The 21,517-nt window shown below is 39.8% G+C and overlaps 1 protein-coding gene across 1 annotated transcript in view; it reads left to right on the plus strand.

Moving 5' to 3' along the window:
• Positions 1-21,517, plus strand: part of SLC44A5 (solute carrier family 44 member 5) — a 114,140-nt gene that overhangs the window by 84,944 nt on the left and 7,679 nt on the right. Inside the window, exons 6-18 of the mRNA XM_075097239.1 lie at positions 1,810-1,938; positions 2,675-2,735; positions 4,354-4,477; positions 5,682-5,765; positions 8,321-8,433; positions 8,857-8,988; positions 12,065-12,164; positions 14,921-15,013; positions 15,962-16,049; positions 17,301-17,563; positions 18,620-18,714; positions 19,102-19,205; positions 20,463-20,536. Of these exons, the coding sequence (XP_074953340.1) occupies positions 1,810-1,938; positions 2,675-2,735; positions 4,354-4,477; positions 5,682-5,765; positions 8,321-8,433; positions 8,857-8,988; positions 12,065-12,164; positions 14,921-15,013; positions 15,962-16,049; positions 17,301-17,563; positions 18,620-18,714; positions 19,102-19,205; positions 20,463-20,536 (1,460 nt within the window). The remainder of the gene's footprint in view (positions 1-1,809; positions 1,939-2,674; positions 2,736-4,353; positions 4,478-5,681; positions 5,766-8,320; positions 8,434-8,856; positions 8,989-12,064; positions 12,165-14,920; positions 15,014-15,961; positions 16,050-17,300; positions 17,564-18,619; positions 18,715-19,101; positions 19,206-20,462; positions 20,537-21,517) is intronic.

Below are 21,517 nucleotides of genomic sequence, written 5' to 3' on the forward strand. Positions count from 1 at the left end.
ACTGGCCAGTTGCTGTCAGAATGGAAACTTTCTCTATCAGCAGCAGATTTGCTTCAGGAATCCCCATCTGTCCACATGCAGACACCGACACTGTTACCCTGCAGTCTTTAGACTCTGTTACTGTAACAATTCAGCCTGTTCAGAATACTGAGGTCATTGTGTGGGATTTGACTGGTGCTGTGGTCAAGTTGGCAGTGGTCATGAATCAAGTAAGGTGAAATACTCGTTGAAGGAGAGTTTGGGGGAGCAGAGTACTTATTTGGTTTATTTTCAAATATACAGCCTCTCCAAAAGTGAGAATGTTTTTGAATGCTGTTTGCTACTGCAGATGGTTAATTCTCTAGTCTTTTGTGAAAATGCTGAAGAAACGTTTGTTTGATAATTCCTCTTTTGAACTGCAGACAGGGTCTTTAATTCCTGTCCCATTCATATCAAATAGCAGGAGAAAAAAAAACCCAAGAACTAGCATGGGAAGAGCTTCAGTTCTTGAGTAAGACTGTGGATTTGCAAACTGTTATTACAGTTCACTGGATCCATAGACATCACATTTCATCGCCTGTATCATAGATGGGAAACTGAGGTTATAGTAAAGTGTATACTTGACAGTCATCTGTTCCAGCAAGGACAAAACTTCTTTCTTCCTTGGCCTGTGGGTAGTCCACAGAACTGTATCAATAATGTAGAAAGACCCTCTTGCAGCATCTGCTCTGTTCTAAGGATTAGTACAAGATCATTTCCCAAAATTTCTTTAGGTGAATCATATATGGTGGAATGCCCTTGAGGTGAAACACAGTTTGGTACATGATGTCTCTCTGATACTTGTAGAGCAGATCTTTGCAAAGGGTGTTTGGATAGCACAGCTTTGGAAGCAGAGAGCAGCCTTCTAGAAAAGGCTGAAACTTGCTAAAAAGATGGACTTCAAACTACTTCACAGTATTTAGAAACACTGAGGAGTCAGAATGGCTGTACTATACCTGCATGGTTCCAGTGACCAGCAGAGCCTTCAGAGTCTGTGTATTGGGGTGGCTGCTTCTCCATTACTTAAATCTAAATCATAACTCCTGAGTGGGTGCATTCATCAAACCCCAGTCTTCACTTGATTTCTGACAGAAATCTGGTTTATAATGGCTGTACCCTGAGCAGTGTGAATTTCATTCCTGGCCTGTGCACCCCTCTTGCTTTGTAACTAGGTGAGATTCATCATTAGTCAGTAGTAAAAAGTCACCTTTGATTGATTTACAGCTAACTTGACTTGAATATATCTGTGGAGATATATTTGAAGTGACTGTGTAGAAGGGTGGAACAATTTTAGCAGCATGAGACTTTTTTTTTTTTTAAAATAAAGTTCTCCTTATAAAGGTAATAGAAAGAAATTACATGTATCCTGTGAAAGTAGCTACTGCACCACCTTGCTCATATACACTGTTGCTGATGGAAGTAGAGGAGGACCTGGCAGGTTTTTTCCTGGTGTTAAAAAAAAAAAAAATCTTTTTCAACAGACTGAAAGCTCTGCATATCTACCAGAATGTGTGGAGCCTAAGAAGAAACAGAGAGTGGCTTCATATACCAGAGATGAGGAGAGACTTTGAAAGTGTATTCTGTCGAAGAATTTTAGACATATTCATCTAGGGAATCAAAAGGAAAACATATGTCCCTTTCTAAACAGTGCAGTAAACATTACTGAAGGCAATTCCATAATACAGTGCACTTTTATGTGTGACCTTTTGCTTGCTTTTTAATTGCACTGGCTTCCCTTACTCTCCTCTACTCCCAGTGTATTTTTGCTCATTCTTTTTTCTTCTCTTGCAGCTCTGTGTCTCAAAGTGCCCAGACAGATTTGCAACCTACATCGATGTTCAGGCTTCCTACAGATATAAACCAGATCAGTGGAATTACTTCAGGCAGTTCTGCAAACCCGGTTTTAACAATCCTCGCAAGGTGTGTATGTATCAGTAGATGATGGGATACATTTTTTCTTCAAACAATATGTAATATGCATTATTTTACTGAGCTACATCAAAGCTTTGAATTATTCTGATTTCACTATATAAGGAGTTGTCCCATATATATGTTTTGATGTGATTTAATCAGGGGTGAAGGTCTTGTAAGCACACCAAATCCCCCACTCTTTAAATGATTGCTGTTTGCTTAAAAGAATATCTGCAGCTACCCATGTAGTTGCAGTATTGTGGCAAGCAGTACCCTTTAGTACTTAGGTACTCCACAGCAGTAGAGCAGAATACCTCAAGCAGTTCTTAAGGCTCCTGAGTCATCTATATAGCTACTTAGTAATTTCACTAGGAAAATTAGTCTATCCTTCAGGTAACTTATTCAGCTATATTAATTGTGTTAAATTCTTACCCTACTTTAAGAGAAAAGGTGAAGGGGAGGCAAGGAACATTTGCCCAGTCACTTCTGGCTTGGATGCTGATGCAAAGTGAACAGGTCTTTTCTTTTTTGTCACTAGAAAGTCAAGAAGAATAGTCTTTTTCCGAATCACAATGATAGTTTGGATTCTCACTTACATCGTGAATGTATCTTGCAGCTCCACCAGTCAAGTTTGGGGAGGAGGCTACAAAGCCCAGTTTGGGGCATTTTCTCAGACTGGGTGAGAAACAAAAACCACATAGTTATTCTGCTATGTATTCAGCATTCCTATTTTTCCCCTTTTTAGTCTGTTGCTCAAGTCCTACGTGATGAAGATTGTCCTTCGATGATCATTCCAAGCAGGCCTTGTGAGTGGTTCTACTTCTTACACACATCTTAGCAGATTATAAGCGTTCACATTAAAGCACAACTCCAGTCTGAAAAGTGTTTAATGGCAAGGTCACTAGGAGCTGTCTGTTATCTGGCAGTGATATCTGTTCAATTTTAAATGGTTTGAAAGTGTAAAGATTCATTATTATTTTTTCTAACTGCCACCAGTGAACATTTAGCATGTGATCAGGTCAAACTGAGCACTTTCTTGCCCTTGAATCATCACTCATAACAAAAGCTTTACAGCTCAAATTGTGCCTTCCAAAAACATCTGAGCAAGAAACCCCATTGGCATCAAGAAAATGCCATGAATGTAAGAAGGATCATATGGCCAGCTGTTGACATTCAGATGATACTTGAGCCCAGTTACAATGCAGCTCACTTCTCAGTTGCAGTGCTGGCTATGCAGGGTGTACAGAGGAATTAAGGTGCCAAAAAATGTTTTTGTCAATGTGGTCGGCAGGTATTTCTGAGTAGATAACCAGAGGTCTCAGATCTCATCTCAGCTGCAGAAGTATAATACCAAGAGCACCTGTCACTGACCCAGAAGCTCATGCAAATAAGAGATTGCTGTTTATTTTTCCATGCTTTAAAATAGGCATCATATAAACCAGGGACAAGTTATCAAAAAGAGAAAATATGGATTAATTTAAAAAAAAATATTAAGAATTTGTATGCAAACTAAGCCAACAGACAAAATAATCTGCAAAGAAGCTGTTACCTTCTTTTAGACTACAACAAGGGGCAAAGATTACAGAGGGAGGAAAAGAGACATGTTAATTATTTCCTCAGAATAATTGGTGGGGTAGATATTCTGGACTGAATACTGAGTCCTGACATGAGTATTTGTTGGAACCTAATAAGGAAAGCACAGAATTGTTATATAAACTTAAATGTACAGCTGTGTAGGAGGACTAACCTGCACTTCCCTTTGGAATGAAAGCCAGGACTTTTGGCAGCAAAGAGCAGGGCAACATAAATGAGTATGAAAACATCTCTCCTTTTCTGTCGCCTTTATAATCTCCTCCTCTCTCTAACTAACCAATAGTTTCTGTCCTTCCATTGCTTCATCTCCAAGAATATCTAGTGATAGTGACTGGTACTGCAGCTTATCTGGTGCATGAGGAACTGACACTTGTTATGTATTGTTTTGGGTGCTAATACCATTCATGACCAGTCATGTTGAGTTTGTCCCTGAGGGCTGGTTTGATTATTACCATGAACTGACATATTTGAGAAGCTGCAGTTTTTGTAGGCTGCCCAGATACTGACATAGAGTAAGTTCCACATTTATTACAAATTCTTAAACTGCTACAGATACTACTGTTGTTACTGGGTAGCACCTAGAATCTCCAGTTGAAAGCTAATCCCACCATGTCTGAGCTTGGACAAAAAGCCCCAGAGCGTAAAAATCATAATCTTGAATATAATGGCTCTTCCAAGATTTGTCAAAGCCAACATCTCGTTAGATAATCAGTGGAAAAGCAATTGACTGTGAATCTGAAATTATTTTAAATATGTTACGTAAGACAAGCAATGGAAGTGGAGCTTGACACGAAATGTAATATGCATGGTTTGTTTTGATATTTTGAATAGTTCTTAAGAGATGCTTCCCAGACTTCTCCACGAAGAATGGTGTGCTAACCGTGGCAAATCAGACTACATTCAAAGATGGAAGAGGGAAAACAAGAAATGTAACTGATCTCAGGGAAGCTGCAAAGTAGGTTTTACCCTTTTTAAATGCTCGTTTGTTTGGTTCTGAGATTGTGAAATATAATTTAGGAGTTGAGAAAATAATCAGAATCAGTTGTAGCAAATGGCTGAGGGTAGCCAGGGAAGACTTGCTAGTAAATGGTCTCTCTGTGCCTGGGCACTTGCAAAGTTCCAGCATGGAAAACCAGCACTGTGGTATGCAGAAATGAGCGAGGAGCCAAAAGTGTTAGTCTGATTGTCTCAGAATGACTGTCAGTTTTTAAATAATTCTTGTTACTTTTCCTAGCAAAAAATTAATATTAAAGAAAGCTAAAGGAGGTTCAAAATGAAATCCTTGTGCTGCAGGACTCAGGCCAGCCACTAATGGCTTCAGCTCTACCTTCCTATGATGGCCTTTCCGCTAACATGGACTGTCCTAGTACGTTGGGCATTTCGCCTCATCAGAGTGCTTCTGTTGTTAGTACATGTCTAAAGGTCAAAAAGTGGTGTACTGGGCTCTGACGCATAACACCACCTCCCTTGCAGTTGGACAGCAAGCATCTCCAATCCTGGGCATCAACCAGGATGAGAGAAAACTGCTGCAGTAGCCTCACTTTTCCAGCTGCTGTCAGTCCTTAGCCTGTCTTGAGCACAGGGATACCTTTTCTTACCTCTCAATCCAAGGCTACCACATTCTAGCACCTTACCAACACCAATAGGACCTGCACCGTATTAAGTTCCCTTCTGGCATCTACAACTACATTGTCTGTTCTTTCATGAGAAGATCCTTCATTTCTTCTTAGAAAAACATTAATATGGGCAAGCACTTTGCAGGATAGGAAAGCAGTTCCATAAAGTCAGCCTTTTTCTTTACTGAGCTGTTTTCTGCTCCTCTGCTATTAGCAGTTCCAGAGTCACAACTGTGCGGCTCTTGGTACACTGCAGATCTTAATAGTATACACTTTTCTTTTGACATGGTGATAGTTAGTACTCATAAAGCTTTTTTTAATAAAGCTTTTTCAGGGGCTGTATAGACACTTTTACACTGCTTTTTTACTTTGGCATAACTGTGATTGATGTTGGTTTGGTTACAGAACTGGAGCTGAAGGATAGTAATATACTCTTATCACTAGCAAAGATATTTCAAATTCTTTCACTGAGCCTATTTGTTGTTTAAATAAATTCTGCTTGTCTACCTAAAGCAACCTTTTCTTTGGTTTGTCTTTTCTCAGCGGCATCAATAATGTCCTGGATGCAAGATCAGTTGGAATGAAAATTTTTGAAGACTATGCCATTTCTTGGTATTGGATTTTAATGTAAGACTTCCATGGGTGTTTTTAATTTTTCCAAACTCACTTTGGAGCATGCAGGGAATTAAAAAATAGATTATGCATGTGTTTGCTACCAATCCTACTTTTAAACTCAAGAAGCAACTGTAATGTCCTTTCATCACATGATAGTAATGTTATGGTCTGTACATGAGGAAAGAATAGCACAGCATACATACATAGACTGTCAGTTGATCTGGAGTAGCTTTTTAATAGTCTACCAGGCCGAAAAACAGGAGGTGCTGTCTTCTGTTGCAGGACCCATCTGTGTGGTAATTCCAAAACTGAAAAACCTTAATTAAGAGACTTTCAAAGCCATTGCAGTTTCTAGGTGTTATTAGTATGTATATAAAACACATACTTTCTAAAATTCATACTAGCAATATATAGTTAAATCCATTATAGTCCATAAATCCAGTATAAATCAATAAATCCAATGCAGCAGGCAAAGCAACATCAAGAAGAAAAAATATTGAACAGTATTAACTTTATGTTGCAATTAATACTAATCACCAATTAGTAAAAATGTGACACTGAAACAAAAGAAGTAGCTATTGTGCTGAAGCAAATAGGTACGTATATGTGCATTCTTAGCCCATTAATATTGTTTTTGATGGACCGGGGTGTCGATCAATTTAAAAAGGTGAGAGCCTAAAACATGCATACATTAAGTATACATTATTCAAGCCTGAATGCAATTCCACGACAATAAATACACAAACTTTAGATAATAAAATTAATATGGAGAATTAGTTCAGAAACATAAGTTGTCAGCTTTTAAAGGTGTTCAGTCACTGGTGGGAGGACAGCTTTCTCCTAGTCTGATGCTGTGCTCGCAATAGTCAGGGGCAAGAAACTCACTGGTATTCCGCAAGCTCGGTTCTCTCTAGATCCCTTATTGAAATCAGGTTTATAGTGCAGATTCTTTCAAAGGAGATATCACTGAACAGATAGGCTGGCGGAAGAATTGATCATTTTTGTGCAGAAATTCTAAATACTGAAGCAAGTTTCCACATTTCAGATACGGTATTTTTATAAGGAATTGTTCCTACTTTTAAAGTAGTTGGATAGAATTTTCTTCACGCTTTTCACCAAATGATAGCATACATCAAATGTTTTCTTGACAAACATATTTAAGTGCTGGAGTTTGGGTGATGACAATGAAGGCCTGATAGTGAAAGGAGGCTTGATTAGAAATTAAATATGGAATTACTCTACTACTCCTTTTAGCATATCCGAAAAGAGCTGCTGCTTTCAAGCCTCAGTTTAAGGGGACCAGTCTATTGAGGACAGTTGTTACCAGGTGCTCAGTTTTGGTGTTACTAGGACTCATGGGTATCTAAAAATAAACTTTAGATAAAGGTAACTTACTGCTTTCAAGAATAGAGTCATAAACTCCAAACCCAAAAAACACTTTTTGAGGAATACATTCTGAATTTCAAACAAGCCATTCAGAAAGGGAAGATACAGGGAAGCCTTTAAAGGGCTAGAATTTAAGACCAGCTAACAAAGATTTAACTAAATAAGCTGAAGTTCTTGTTCTTGTCCCTCTGCCCATCTGGCTTAGTTTGCCGAAGACATCTGGTTTTGATTGCTTAAGATCAGGCCGACACATTTTTTATCTTTGGTAATTGGCTAAATAAGCTGGGAATGTTCAGAAGATAAGTTACTGAACACAGGCATGAAGAGGTTTTACATTTTTTGAGTCTACTAATACAAAATTAAAAATTCTGAGAAATTAAATGTTCTGTGAAGCATCTGAGCTGGATGTTTGTTGCATGGGATTATTATTCACGTTGCTTTATTCACATTGCTTTAGAAGGCCTAGCTGAGTAAAAAGGCCTTGTGCAGTAATTTTTAACTTTCTGACTTGCTTTCTGGGAATGAAATGAAAACAAGTAGTTCCTTACCCCAGACTTGATAAAGAGAAGACACTATGCAGATGTCTTTCCTAGGGCCCCATTGATAGCTCTTAACAGTTTCTTTTTATGCATCACAATGCCCTGATCATTTCCTCTCTTGATGGGTAGAAAGGATCACCGGTTTTCCTCCTAAATTTAAATTTCCTCCTTTTTTTCTAGGACAGCCCCTAGAATGTTACTTTACTAGCATTGTTTCTTTGCAAGTAGGGATTTTCAATGGAGGACATAAACCAGCAACCTCCCCGCACATAGGTATTTCTATTTCTCCAGTTTAACTTTCTGTACTGTAGACTAGACCATGGTGTGAAAAAGGCAGTGAATTGCTTAGCTGGTGTAAATGACCAAAAAGGCATTGTACATGTCCCATTCAGCCAAACTGAGAACGCAGTGTATACAAACATTTCTGGCTCAGCCCTGTGAGATCATCCTATATAAGCTATTTGTTTCTAATAGCAGATAATAGCCATGAGGATGTATTTCATATGAAATATTTTGAAATACATTTTTACAAATCATTCTCTTATGTGAGATGAAGTGACTCTCATTTGGAGTAGCAGGCATGCAAGAAAGTGAAGATTCTTACACTTGTTTTCCCTGTGTTTCTGTTTCTTATTTTTCTAGTGGGCTGTTCATTGCAATGATTGTGAGTCTGCTCTTCCTTGTGTTATTGAGGTTCACGGCTGGAGTTCTCTTCTGGATTTTCATCTTTGGTGTAATTGGAATCATAGGTTACGGTAGGTGTAATCTTCTAGCCTCTGAGGCAATTTTTCCTTATTGCTTAAGTTTGGGCAAGGAAAATCAGTAATAACATCAATTAAGTGGTACAACTGGGAGAATTAACGCCGAGCTTTAGACACAGTTAAGTGAGAAGGGCTTAACTGGCAGCAAAATTTAGTAAGAATCCAGCTGTGCTGATACTTATCACCAGATGTAGTAACCTTAATTATCTACCCACAGTATGCTTAGTCTGTATTCACCTGTACTGATATTTTTTTACTGTATATGTGATGTTACAATTGACTAGTCTCACAGTAATGCTTGCTTTTTTTTTTTTTGCTTACCTGACATGCTGAGGACTTGGCTTGTATAGATTTTTTTAAAAGCTTGTCTTTGCACTTTTCAGAAACATTCATTGTATACTGATTGTTTTTTAAAAGGCATCTGGCATTGTTACTGGGAGTATGATCATCTTAAAGGTATACCTGGATCTGACCTCACTGTTTACGATATTGGATTCCAGACAGACTTCAGAGTGTACCTGCAACTGAGGCAAACATGGTTAGCATTTAGTAAGTGTCCTTTAAACTTGGTATCTGTTAATAAATATCCAGGAGAATCAATCACTGTCTTGCTACAGTTTCTGCCTTGTTAGAGCTCGTCCTCTACATATGTCGCTCTGAGAAGGAAAAACTCTTTCTTTGTATTGTGCAAAGATCTACTTTTTTGCAAGGAGGCTAGTATATTTGTAAGGGGAGATAATGCAATCGCACTAGTGATGAGAGTGAAAAGTTCTTATGTTATTAGCATTCCACTTCCTCTGTGTTCAGTCTTCATAATGGGGAAGTAGAAGGCCATAACAAAGTTAGTCCTCATGAAGTTGCATAGGAGGGGCATTTTTCTCTCCCATTCTGTTTATTCTCCTTCTTTGAGGGCCCCAGAAGTCAGATTAATAACTCTACACATCTTTGTAGAACTGTTTACATTCGGGTCACTGAATTTTCTTGGAGGGTCATCTAAGACTCTGAAATGAACCACCACAAATCTCATCACCTTTATTTTCAAAAGTGCTTCATTGTCTTCTCTTACAAGGGCAGTGTATTTAAAATAAAATCCTACTGAAACAAGACAGCTTGCAGCATACACATCCCTCCCCAGGGTAGAAGGGGTGGAAGAGAGAACAAATATCTGTTAAATACTACTTGCACTGCTGTTACTGCTCTATTAGAAGGCACACAGACACTAACTGATGATGAATGGGACATAACCTAAAACACTGCCTCTCCCTATTGGCAGCTAAATTAATAGAGTAGTAGTTTGTGGCTTAAATCTCCTTTCTCTGCTTTGTGTCTTCATTTAACTCTATGTTGGATCATTGAGCTCATGAGGCATCTTCTACATATTGTTGAGGCAGAACTTTTTAGTATGCTGTCCCTAGAGAATATTAGGACTTCAGTATGTTTGTTCATGTAACTCTCCAAGCACTTCCCCAGCCTGATTCTTAGCAGCCGATGTATAGTTTATCTAGAGGTCAGTGTCACTTTCAGATGAGTAAATTGAGGTGCTTGGGATCAAATTACTTTTCCAAAGTCATCCAGCAAAGCAGTTACATATCCTTGAAGAAAACATAGATCCCCTTAGTCCTAGTCTAGAACTTATCATGTACTGACATTGCTTTACTTTTTCACAATGTTTGGGACAAGCTACATTAACTTAACAGAGCTGAACTGAAATGACACCATCTGTAAAGAAGCCTGATTATTTATTACAGACTCACAGAATGGTAGGGTTTGGAAGGGACCTCTGGAGATCACCTCGTCCAATCCCCCTGATTTAGCAGGCACACCTAAAGCATGGGGCACAGGGCTGCGTCCAGGTGGGTTTTCAATGTCTCCAGGGAAGGAGACTCCACAACCTCCCTGGGCAGCCTGTGCCACTGCTCTGTCACCCTCACAGGAAAGAAGGTTTTTCTCATGTTTAGGTGGAACTTCCTGTGTTCCAACTTGTGCCCATTGCCCCTTGTGCTGTCATTGGCCACTACTGAAAAGACTCCGACCCTATCCTCTTGACACCCACCCTTCAGATATTTATAAGTATTAATATGATCCCCCCCTCAGTCTTCTCCAGGCTGAACAAACCCAGGTGTCTCAGCCTTTCCGCATAAGGGAGATGCTCCAGTCCCCTGATCATCTTGGCAGCTCTCCGCTGGACTTGCTCAAGCAGTACTGCATCCTTCTTAAACTGGGGGGCCCAGAACTGGACACAGTACTCCAAATGTGGTCTCACTAGGGCAGAGTAGAGGGGAGGATAACCTCCCTCGACCTGCTGGCCACACTCCTTTTAATGCACCCCAGGATACCCTTGGCCTTCTGGGCCACAAGGGCACATGTATTCCTTTATGGGTAACCATTTCAAAAAGAGATGCTGAAATGTGTGTAATAAAACCTTTTCTGAACAAAGTCTGTGTCTCTGAGCACTTCAGTGGACACTTGCCACCTGCAGTTCTGATGGCTAGGGGTACTAGTAATACTGGGGGTTGCAGTCTAACATCATCTGTGACTAGCTTGGTCTGGATTCTGAGACTATGTCTAAGCTGTGGGACCTGAAGCCAATTTCCATGTCCCTTTGCAAACCTCCAGACAAGCCAATGCTTAGGCATACTATCCCTTCTGTCTTCGTCTCCCTCCACAAAACTCCTTGGTTTCAGCTGGAGGAGACAGGTCCTTCTGTGTGCAACCATCCACAACTGGTGGGCTGGTTTAGATGTTGTCCAACCATCTGAAGCACCCAGAAATAATGTATATATCTCAGAGTCAGGTGAGGTGTGCTTCAGGCATTAAAGACTCTGTAGTCTCTAGATGAAGTCCAGACAATTTTTTTACTGAAGCGGACTCTTTAAACTGGATCTGGATTATGATTCAAACATTGCTCATAACTAAGAGAGGAAATGTTCTGGGACGTGGTGCTCTCAGCTTTCTGAACTCAGAGCAAGTTTGTATGATTCCAGCAGCACAACAGGAAGGTGAAAAGAATTTGTCCAAAACTGTCCTATCTTACCCTTTTTTTTGGTTTTTTTAATTCGAATGAGGTGAAAGGAGCTCATGCTCAAACCAACCTATTGATTTAGGTACATCTAAATGTTAGAATAATCTGTATTAGAAAAACACACTCTTCATGGCAAAGTTGACTCTTCATCTCCTTCTTATTTATTTTATTGTATCTAAATACTACAAATTAGGAGCATTAGAGTATGAACATACAAAATGATTGTTTATGAGAAGTAGAACTTGTTAAGGGTGAACTGTACCTAAGGTCAAATACTACAGTCACATTTAAGTAAATCATTATCTGTGAAAATATGTTCCATTTTTCTTCTAAAGTTATAAGTGCTCATGTCAGGGTCCTACACATTCTGACTAACTCTCTGCAGGTTGAATTTCCCTAAACGGGAACTTACAAAACTATGAAATGGGATTGGAGGTTGGGAATTGCATAGGAGAAAGAGAGAACTGCTCTAGCAGAGAATTTAATGGAGTTCATGAACAATAGTATAAAATACAAGGAAAAAAGGAAAAAAAAAACAGTTTACAGAGGCAGCATATTGGTTTGGTTCTTGATAAATTTAACATTTTGTTTGTTTGTTTACAGTGATAATACTTTGTGTTGTTGAGGTCATAATCATACTGATGCTGATCTTCCTAAGGAATCGGATCCGGATTGCTATCGCACTGTTGAAGGAAGGTAGTAGGTATGTTTGCCTGATTTTAATATATTTTGAATTTTATTACATGTTCTCTAGGGTACACTCTTCTTGAGCTTCATCTTGTGCTACCAAGGGCAGAAAGTTGGGTGTTAAAGTACAACACGGGGTTTGTTGAGCCGAACAGGTAGTATAAGGAATGCCAGTTCTCTGTTAATGAGGTTGTGCTTCTAAGAGCTTTCTCTTTTGCAGTAAGACATTTCTTATCTCTCAGCTCCTTGCTTTAAGAGTACATATACTGTTAGTGGTACCACGTATTCTCAGCGCAAGAAGGTATATCAGCAGAAATGCTAGGTGTGGTACACTGTTAATGGGGGCCTGGGACCTACAGCGGCCAACTTTGCTCTGTCATTGGATTGTTTCTGGAATGACATACTAGTAGAGGATTGGTGGTGTTTTAGCTGTGGCTTTTATCTGGGAAAGACTTCTTCTGACTCCAATCAAACTTTTGTGTGGATGTGTATAAATCTGCAGAGAGAGAAGGAGACTTCCATGACCAGACATTGTAATATGGTGCTGTCCAAGATACTTCTTTTCATTTCTGAGTAAAGAAGAAAGCAGAGCAGGAAATGAGAGTTGAAGGCCTAGGAGACCTCTTCATTTTGTTTCCTGAAGTCCGCACAGACTTTGTTCACAGCGGTTCCTGTTTTACACAGTGCCAATACTTAGGTATTTTTTTTTTAAATGGGAATATAGCAAAGGATAAATGGATTTAAGATATCAGGCCCTTGGATTTCATTGCAAATATGCTACGGTCTTATAGGTCTTGGAAGTAGAGGTCTGTTAGAGCACATAGAGTTAGCTCTGAGTTTATCTGTGTGCACTTGCTTGTGGTTTTCTGTCATCTGTTGACATGGTTGTTCTCAGGAATCAGTATTTGGGATATTTGTAATGGGATTAAGAAATACTGAAGTTCTGCATTCAGCCAGGTACGTGCTTCCTGTCTTATGCTACTGGGCAATGAGAGCATAGCAATTAACTTTGGCAGCACTGAATTATACTCTTTAATTCCTGGTCATTAAAATCCAGGAACACTTTTAACACTGCAACACTTTTGTTCACAACCTTGACAAGTAGAAGGATTTCAGAAAGTTCATAAACATCCTGCTGAGAAGTAATAACATTCTGTAGTTTTTCAGCAGCACGGAAAGGTCACTTGAGAGTGATGTTTCTACTCTCATGCATAATGCATGAAGTGAAACACTGTATGTAATTACTGTAAACCTAATAGACCATGGACTTAATTCAGAAAGATGAAAAGTAAGCTGCTAATCACTGGAAATCAAATTACATTTTTCAATACCTTTTAACTACTCTTTCAAAAATATTACAGTTATAATGCTAATAATTGACTTGAAATCCGTAGTTAGAAACAATTAACAGTTGTTACTCTGTTGGAGTAACTGTCCGTGGTCTTAGTGGTAACTAAGAGGCCTACCATTAACTGCTGAACACTGCTAATGTGTAGTGATTATTTCTCAGACAGCATAAGACTCTGTCCTCCTGTGTGGCACTTAATGGACTTTTACATCTCTAGACTCAGACAGAAATTGATGTGTTGCTCTTAACCTCTTGATTGCACATGACAGTTTCCTTGCATTCCCCCCAGCATTTACTGGTTTAGCAGCAGGAACTGAGTAAATTTTCTCCTTTCACATTCTGGAAACTGCTTCCTGTAAAACAAATAGCATCAGAAGTGCCACAAGTCATAGAAGAAGTACTGTAGGAAATAATAAGAGACAAAAAGGCTTGTGGTTAGCTTACAGGGTCACTGGAAAGAAAAATTAGAGTAATGGGAAGAGGTAGATGACAGAAATGTAAAGAGAAACAACCTGTAAGCGTTGGTGAACAAAACATGCTCTCTGAAATCACGTCCAGTGAGATACCCAGCTGGAGGTGTTCGCCTCTACAATAGCTGCAGCCAGTTTACCCAGGGTGGCTGTATCATCTCACTCTCTTCCAGAGGAGTTGTCCCTGGCAGAGTAGGAACTGGCATGCTCAGGTTCCTGCTCACTAGTCGTGTTCTAGCCACAAGAAGTATTAGTAGAATGTCAGCCTCTAAAACATCAGCTCTGATGTTAAAAGGAGCTCTCTAAGCTGTCAACAGTGAAAGGCCGTTATTCTTTCTGCCTGCCAATGGCCAAAGGCAAGAACCACTCCTTTATGGCACATGCAAGGAAAGTCACATAATCACAGGAAGATGTTAGCGTGTCCTGGCATTACAAAGACAAGTTGAATGTCTCTGCCCCAAAATAGTTAGTACTTAAGGCAGGAAAGGAGCTGGGAACAGAGTCCTCAAATACAAAGTAGCAAGAGGTAATTTCAGGTGTGTAAGAGCTGAAGAAAGAGCATAGGAGCTGAGCAGAGTGGGATAAGGAAATAAAGGGTAATGTCTGCAGCAGTCAGCAAGGAGATGTGACTGAAATGGGTTTGTGACCTGGAAAGAGCTGGATTTGTGAAGCAGTAGTGGAGAAGCAGAAAGTAGAAGACAGGCTTGAACGTGGCAAGTTGATAAAGTTGATTGTATAGCACTGGCAATAGAAGTGGAGTGGTAGAAATGAGAAAGTGAAGATGTGAAGACATTTGAAGGAAGAACCTGCATTATTCTGAAATCCCAGTGCTACGTTTTGCTACTACTATCGACAAGTAGCTCAAAGTAAAAAGCATGATGCTAGAAAAGGACTGATAAAAAGCTTGTTTCTGAAATTGTTGTAGCTTACTGATATGTTTTGTCTCTTTTACAGGGCTATTGGCTATATAATGTCTACATTGTTCTACCCAATCGTCACCTTCATACTCATTGCAATTTGTATTTCCTACTGGGCTGTGACAGCTGTGTATCCTTCCGTCTGTGTACCTCTCTGGAGGAACAGTCTCCTGGTCTGCAAGACCAGATAATCCTCTCCTATTTCTCCTTAGCCAAACCAGCATTAAAGGGGCTATTTGGTCACTTAGCATTTGCTGCGCTGAGGTACTTTTCCTCACTGCACATTTGCATGTGATGTACAAATCAGGCAGTGAAATTAATTTCATTAAAAAGAACTGGACTAAAAATCATGCCAAGGCAGGGGATCATACAAAGCCTTGTGTACTACATAATGTTGACTTTAAGGGGTAAAAAGGGGCCCTCAGCAAAGAGTCAATATGGCCTTTAGTGTGCTGCATACTCTATAGGCCTGATGTTAATGGTCTCCTAGTTAGCTGGGGGCTGGCTCCAGGTGTGGGGTTTTTTTTTTTTCAGAAAAGTACAGGAAAGGAGTGAGAAAACATACAGTGCACTCAGTCCTCTCTAAATTGTATAGCAGCAACTACTGTCTGTTTGTTCCCAGAACAGCAAGGGTTTGGCAAGGTATCAGAAAGGGGAAAATTGCTTTTTGAAAACAAATTGTTCTTACACAGGCAAAAAGGGTCAGTTATTACTGTTCAGGACAATGTTAATTTATCCTTATGCTCTGTGTCTACTTCTGCCAAAATACAAACTCTCAAAGAACTACTGCATAATCCGCTTTGTCAATGTGCAGGAGAGACTGAGTCAACCTTCAAGATTATTCCCCTTGCCCATTCTGGTCAGGGGTTATTACAGCTCTGGGATGGAGTTTGCCTTAGCTCTCTAAGTAATGAGTATTCAGTCTTGTCTATCAACCCTTCATATACGTCTCTGCATAGCAGGAGCAGTTTTTCTGTTATCTGCACAAGTTCTTTAGAGCTAGTAGTTACCCACTGCAGAATCCTAAGCTGCTCAAAGACTACAGTTCTGTGATTCCTCCTTAAAATATTTCATTCAGTTTTCTGGCAACATCAGGAGAACCTGTGTATAAAGTAATGGCTAATCAAACACTGTGCAAGTACGCAAACTTGACTTGTGACCCAGAGGTAAGTGTAACAAATATTTACCTATAGTGAGAGCTATACTAATTGCATCTCTCCATCACTATTAAATGCAATGCTAGTAGAAAATGTGCATATTTTAAGTAATGATTCCTCATTTTAAATCTGAAAATAGTACTTAGTGTTCAGATAACTTTTCTTTGTTCAAAGCAATTTACAGACATACACTAATATTTCTGCTGAACTGTCCTGTGAGGGAGGTAAATATTAACCATTCTAATTTACAGGGTGAGAAAGGAAGACACAGAAATACAGGTTTATTTGGAAAGGTGTTCTTGAATTCATGAGGATTCTATTTCATAGTCCCCAAAAGGCAATGGAAGACTTCGAAAGCTGTGCCTCAAACTTGCCCAAGGACCAGCCATGTTTTGAAGCAGAGGCTTAGCTAAATATTGGAGTTCTTTTGGCGCAGCAATGACCTTTATGAAGCTCCAGAAATATTTGTCTTTTTTTTGTTTTGTTTTGTTTTGTCTTCAATTAAAACAAAGTTTTGACTTGACTGTGGGGTTGAGTTTAAGTATTTTTTGAAAACTAGGAATATTTGTCAAATGTTACATCAGGGTTATTTTCAGGTGCTTAAATTTCAATGTACTGCTGTGGTTATGTGTATCCCAAACAATTCACCACCCTGCTGATGTCTGAACACTAAAAAAGAAAGAGATTAGGAATTGACTGGTTTTATTTCATGCCCAAACTGAACAAATACATGAAATGAAAAATAGAAATAGGGAAAAGGAATTAGCTCTAAAGACTACTCCCATTTTAATACTCTGAGATAGGTAAGGAAAATTGTGACCACATCCACAGCTTGTATAAAATGGCGTAGCTCAGTTGATTTCGATTCAACTGTGCTGATTTACCCAAACTGCAGATTTGGCCTGTGGTTTTCAAATAAATATTTTTTTTATGTGAGCAGGTTTTCTTTAATGAAACTGAAGCATTTATGTATCTTAAAAGTAGATTTCTGAAATTCGGATTCCATTTATGTAGGTTTCAGGCATGTGGTGAACAGCACTGTTTGCTAACTGCATAGTTTAAAGTTCAGCGCCTGCATAAGGCATTAATGTGAATCCTTAAATATGTAAACAGGTTACATAGTATTGGAGTGCAGTGTTGAATGAGCTAATGAAACATCAGGCAGAATTATGTTATTTGTATTAAGCTGCTAAACTTCAGAGACTGTGTACACAGAATTCATTGCTTATCATTGTGTTGTTTATTTTTCTTTCCATACAGTCTTTTAACACAACCAATGTGACTAAATTGTGTCCGGGTGCTCAGTGTACTTTTGCTTTTTATGGAGGAGAAAGCCTGTACCATAAGTACATCTTCATCTTCCAGTTAGCCAATGCCTTTGTCTTTCTCTGGCTGGTGAACTTTGCAATTGCACTGGGTCAGTGTACCCTTGCTGGTGCCTTTGCCTCTTATTACTGGGCCTCTCGAAAACCAGCTGATATTCCACTGTGGCCACTCTTCTCTTCATTTGGACGAGCAATACGGTAAGAATGTGAAGCTGGATGTGAGCCTTGTCATGTATCCAACAAGTGCTCTTTTTACATCTAGGGAAGCCAAACTTAGAATATCAAATGAAAATGATTAGGGGGCATTGTGGTTTAATCCCGGCAGGCAGCCAAGTCCCACCCAGCCACTCACTCACTCCCACACAGTGGGATGGGGGAGAAAAACGGAAGGGTAAAAGTGCAAAAACATGTGGGCTAAGGTAAAGACTGTTTAATAGGTAAAGCAAGCTGTGTGCACAAGCAAAGCAAAACAAGGAATTCATTCACTACTTCTTATTGGCAGGCAGGTGTTCAGCCCTCCCCAGGGCAGCAGGGCTTCATCACGCATAGCAGTGATTTGGGAAGACAAAATCTGTAACTCCAAACATCCCCCTCTTCCTCCTCTTTCCTGCCCCCAATGTTATTGCTGAGCACAACACCATGTAGTGTGGAATATCCCTTTGGTCATCTGGGGTCAGCTGTCCCAGCTGTGTCCCCCCCAACCTCTTGTGCACCCCAGCCTGCTCGCTGGTGGGGCAGGGTGAGGAGCAGAAAAGGCCTTGATGATGCCTATCAGTAGCTAAAACATCTCTGCATTATCAACGCTGTTTCATCACAATTCCAAAACATAGCACTGTACTAGTTACTATGAAGAAAACTAACTCTGTTTCATCCAAAACCAGTACAATCAGGAGGAGGCTGAATCCTGTAGCCCAATAGCGGTAAGTCTGCTGCAGCTCCATGCCTCCAGGTCCAACCGGTTACAAGGCTGAGCAGGTATTTCCAGCAGATGCCCGTGTATACAACACATACACAGCCTGCGACACAGATCAACAGACACAGCACTCACACAAACAGCATCAGCACCAATGGCTTCATTGTGTTCCTCTCTCTGGCAGATCAGGATGAAGGTCTATTAGTATATGTAATTCCTGCTAATGGACCTTCCTCCAGTTATAATGTTATTTATATATACACACACACACACACGTACATGCATATATAATTGTACATTTACATATATGCGCAACAAAACAGTAATTTCTTTTGTTTTAGCTACCATACAGGTTCGCTGGCATTTGGAGCCTTAATTCTTGCAGTTGTCCAGCTTATTAGAGTAATACTGGAGTACTTGGATCACAAACTGAAAGGTGAGATTTATGAATCTGTTCTAGGTTATTAAGACCTCCTTTGGTAAATTATTTCCTTTACTTTCCCAAGATATATTTTCAGCAATGAGAAGAGATTAATTCCACATTATTTTTAGCCATTGTATTTCCATTTGAAGCCAGTGAATTTCTGCTGATTTACTCAAATTGAGTCTATGTCCTTGGGAACTTAATGTAAAGTTCATGCGGGATGTGGATCTAATTAAAAGCTACTGAACTAAATTTGACTGAGAAAGAGAATCCATACCTAGAAGAAAAGAAATAATGGTTCTGATTTTGTCACAGTTTAAGATTTTCTTCTGAATAGCTTTCTATGTTCTGAAGACTGTTCATGAATTCTATGTATGATGTACTCTCTCCTTTTTTCAGGTACACAGAACTCCTTCACTAGATTTCTACTCTGCTGCCTCAAATGCTGTTTCTGGTGTTTGGAAAAATTCTTAAAATTTATAAACAGAAATGCCTACATCATGGTATGTGCTGTCTCTGCATGTGGTCTCACCTATCTGGGACACTAAAATTCCCTAGCCACTACTAGTTGGTCAACAGCCAGCAGTACTAGAATCTGCTGAATAAATAATGGGATTTGTGGGAGTTTTCAGGAAATGCATGTGGTCCTACAATGAAAACGTAAGATCTTTCTTTATTCTTCTTCTAAACTCAGCCTCTTTTCATGCCTGTCCTTGTCCATCCCCCTCACCCCCCCAAAGTGGGAAGGGATGGCATAACTGGTTAACTCCCCCTCTGATTCAGCAATTGAAATCTTGATTTCAACAGCAATATTAGCTTATTTCGTATTGCATGTTGATGACACTTCTGTTTGGAGGCAGTGTTTGAAAAAGGATATCAGAAGGCGTGTGGTATCTGTATTTCCTCCTGGAAGTTAAAAGCGCAAATTTTACTAGCAGCAGCATTGATATTACTCTAAAATAACCCTCCTTAATTTCCAGAAGAGAAATTCCAGATTTTCAAAAACATACACAGATTTCAACCTAGGGTGTTCTGACTTGAAGCTATTTCAGTGATTGAATGGTACAGTCACAGACTTGTTATCTCAAAGGAGCGGCTGTAATGGGTGCATTATAAACCCATGTTCATGCAACTGATGTTTCAAATTAATGCCATCTTGAAGAGGAAGTATTCTTTTTTACTATCTTGTTTACAGTTGGTAAACTGACTGCACTAAGAGCTGTTCTAGTATATCTTACCCTTGTGGACACTGTTCCAGGAAGAAGAAATTGTTTTGTTCCTGAATAACTTTAGCTGCTTTACTTTATGCTGGTGTGAATCCACCGACTTTGATACTGGTATTGCTCATCTCTTCTTAAGTGAAAGCAGCGTCAGGTCCAAGGAGACACCTACAGGGTTCAACTCATTTCTGATCTACAAGTGCTTGTTCCTTTCCATGACTATAAGTCTAGTGTAGGTAACTAGCAAAGTAAGAAGAATCTGTTAGCAAGTACCTTATTTGCTCTACTTGGCAAACTAAGTATTGAGTATACTGTCTGCAAGATCACAAGGGGTGGCATGCTCATCACCAGGTGATTTGAAGGCAGAGATGGATAATACTCTGGTAGGAAGCATTGAGAGGTAGCAGGTGACTGGGAGAAGTGCTTTATGTTTCAAGGCCACATATTATAGAGAACTATACATTACACTCAATAAGATTCTGGCATACAAGGAGGTATCCTAATTATTTAAAATACTTAACAGCTACTATTATTTTGCAGATTGCCATATATGGTAAAAACTTCTGCACCTCAGCAAAGGAAGCATTCTTTTTGCTCATGCGGAATGTGGTGAGGTAAGGGGCCATCTCTCAGTCCTTGGAAATGTCAGGATTTCCTGCTATTGCACACTGCTTTCCTTTCCCACGTGTCGTCCAAATATTATTGGAAGGTGCTTCTGTCCTCAGACATGGTCCTCACTTCTAACACTCAGTGTGTAACAGCAGGCTGTCCAACACAGTAATATATGCAAAGTTGATATAATCTAACAGTTTTGTTGTGATTGCTCTTCTAAATTCGTAAGCAACCAGTAGATTGTAATAGTGCCTCCAAGGAATCAATGGAGCCCCTGAGAGGAGATCTACAGATATACAGGAATGGGGTGCTCATCATCTGCCCTATGTATGGTTCTTGAGCTTTGGTCCACCCACTGGCTGTGAAAAGGAAACAGAAAGACCTAAATCTTCAGATTCGTCCAGAAAGCTTATGGGGGTGTCAGAGAGTGGCAGTGAAGAAGAGAGAGTACTTTGCTTTCAAAACCAGTATCTGTAACATAACCAGATCTCCCCTGGTGCTGGGAACTCCCCTGGCCCTTTTCCCCACTACCAAGATTCCTGCCAAACTCCCTGTTCTCATCAGTACTTTTCTTCGTTGCTCCTGGCTCTTCGTGTACTGCTGTGAGATCAAAAAATAATGGGAGAATAACTTAGGAGCAGGCCACATTGATGCGATAACAGACAATCTAATTACCAGGCAAGAGACACAGTGAAACTGGTTGGGTGGTTTAAATTAAGTGAAGGACTGGGAGGAGAGGAATGGAGGGGGAGGCTGAAAGACAGGAAAAGGGAAATGATGCTTAAGAAAGAAGAGGAAGGGATTGGAGATGGGAGAACAGAGTGCATTCACTCTGTTACCCTGCATTAATATTGATACAGTGGTGTCCATGCTGTGTAGTGCCTGTGCAACAGGCAAGAGAAGCTGCCTTTGTTTCCTTTCAGAGCATCACCTCACTGTCCTCTGTGCTTTTGCCCTTAATCAGTAAGAGCGATAGCTAAAAA

This window comes from Phalacrocorax aristotelis, chromosome 6 (assembly GCF_949628215.1).
Source record: "Phalacrocorax aristotelis chromosome 6, bGulAri2.1, whole genome shotgun sequence".
NCBI classification, from domain to species: Eukaryota; Metazoa; Chordata; class Aves; order Suliformes; family Phalacrocoracidae; genus Phalacrocorax; species Phalacrocorax aristotelis.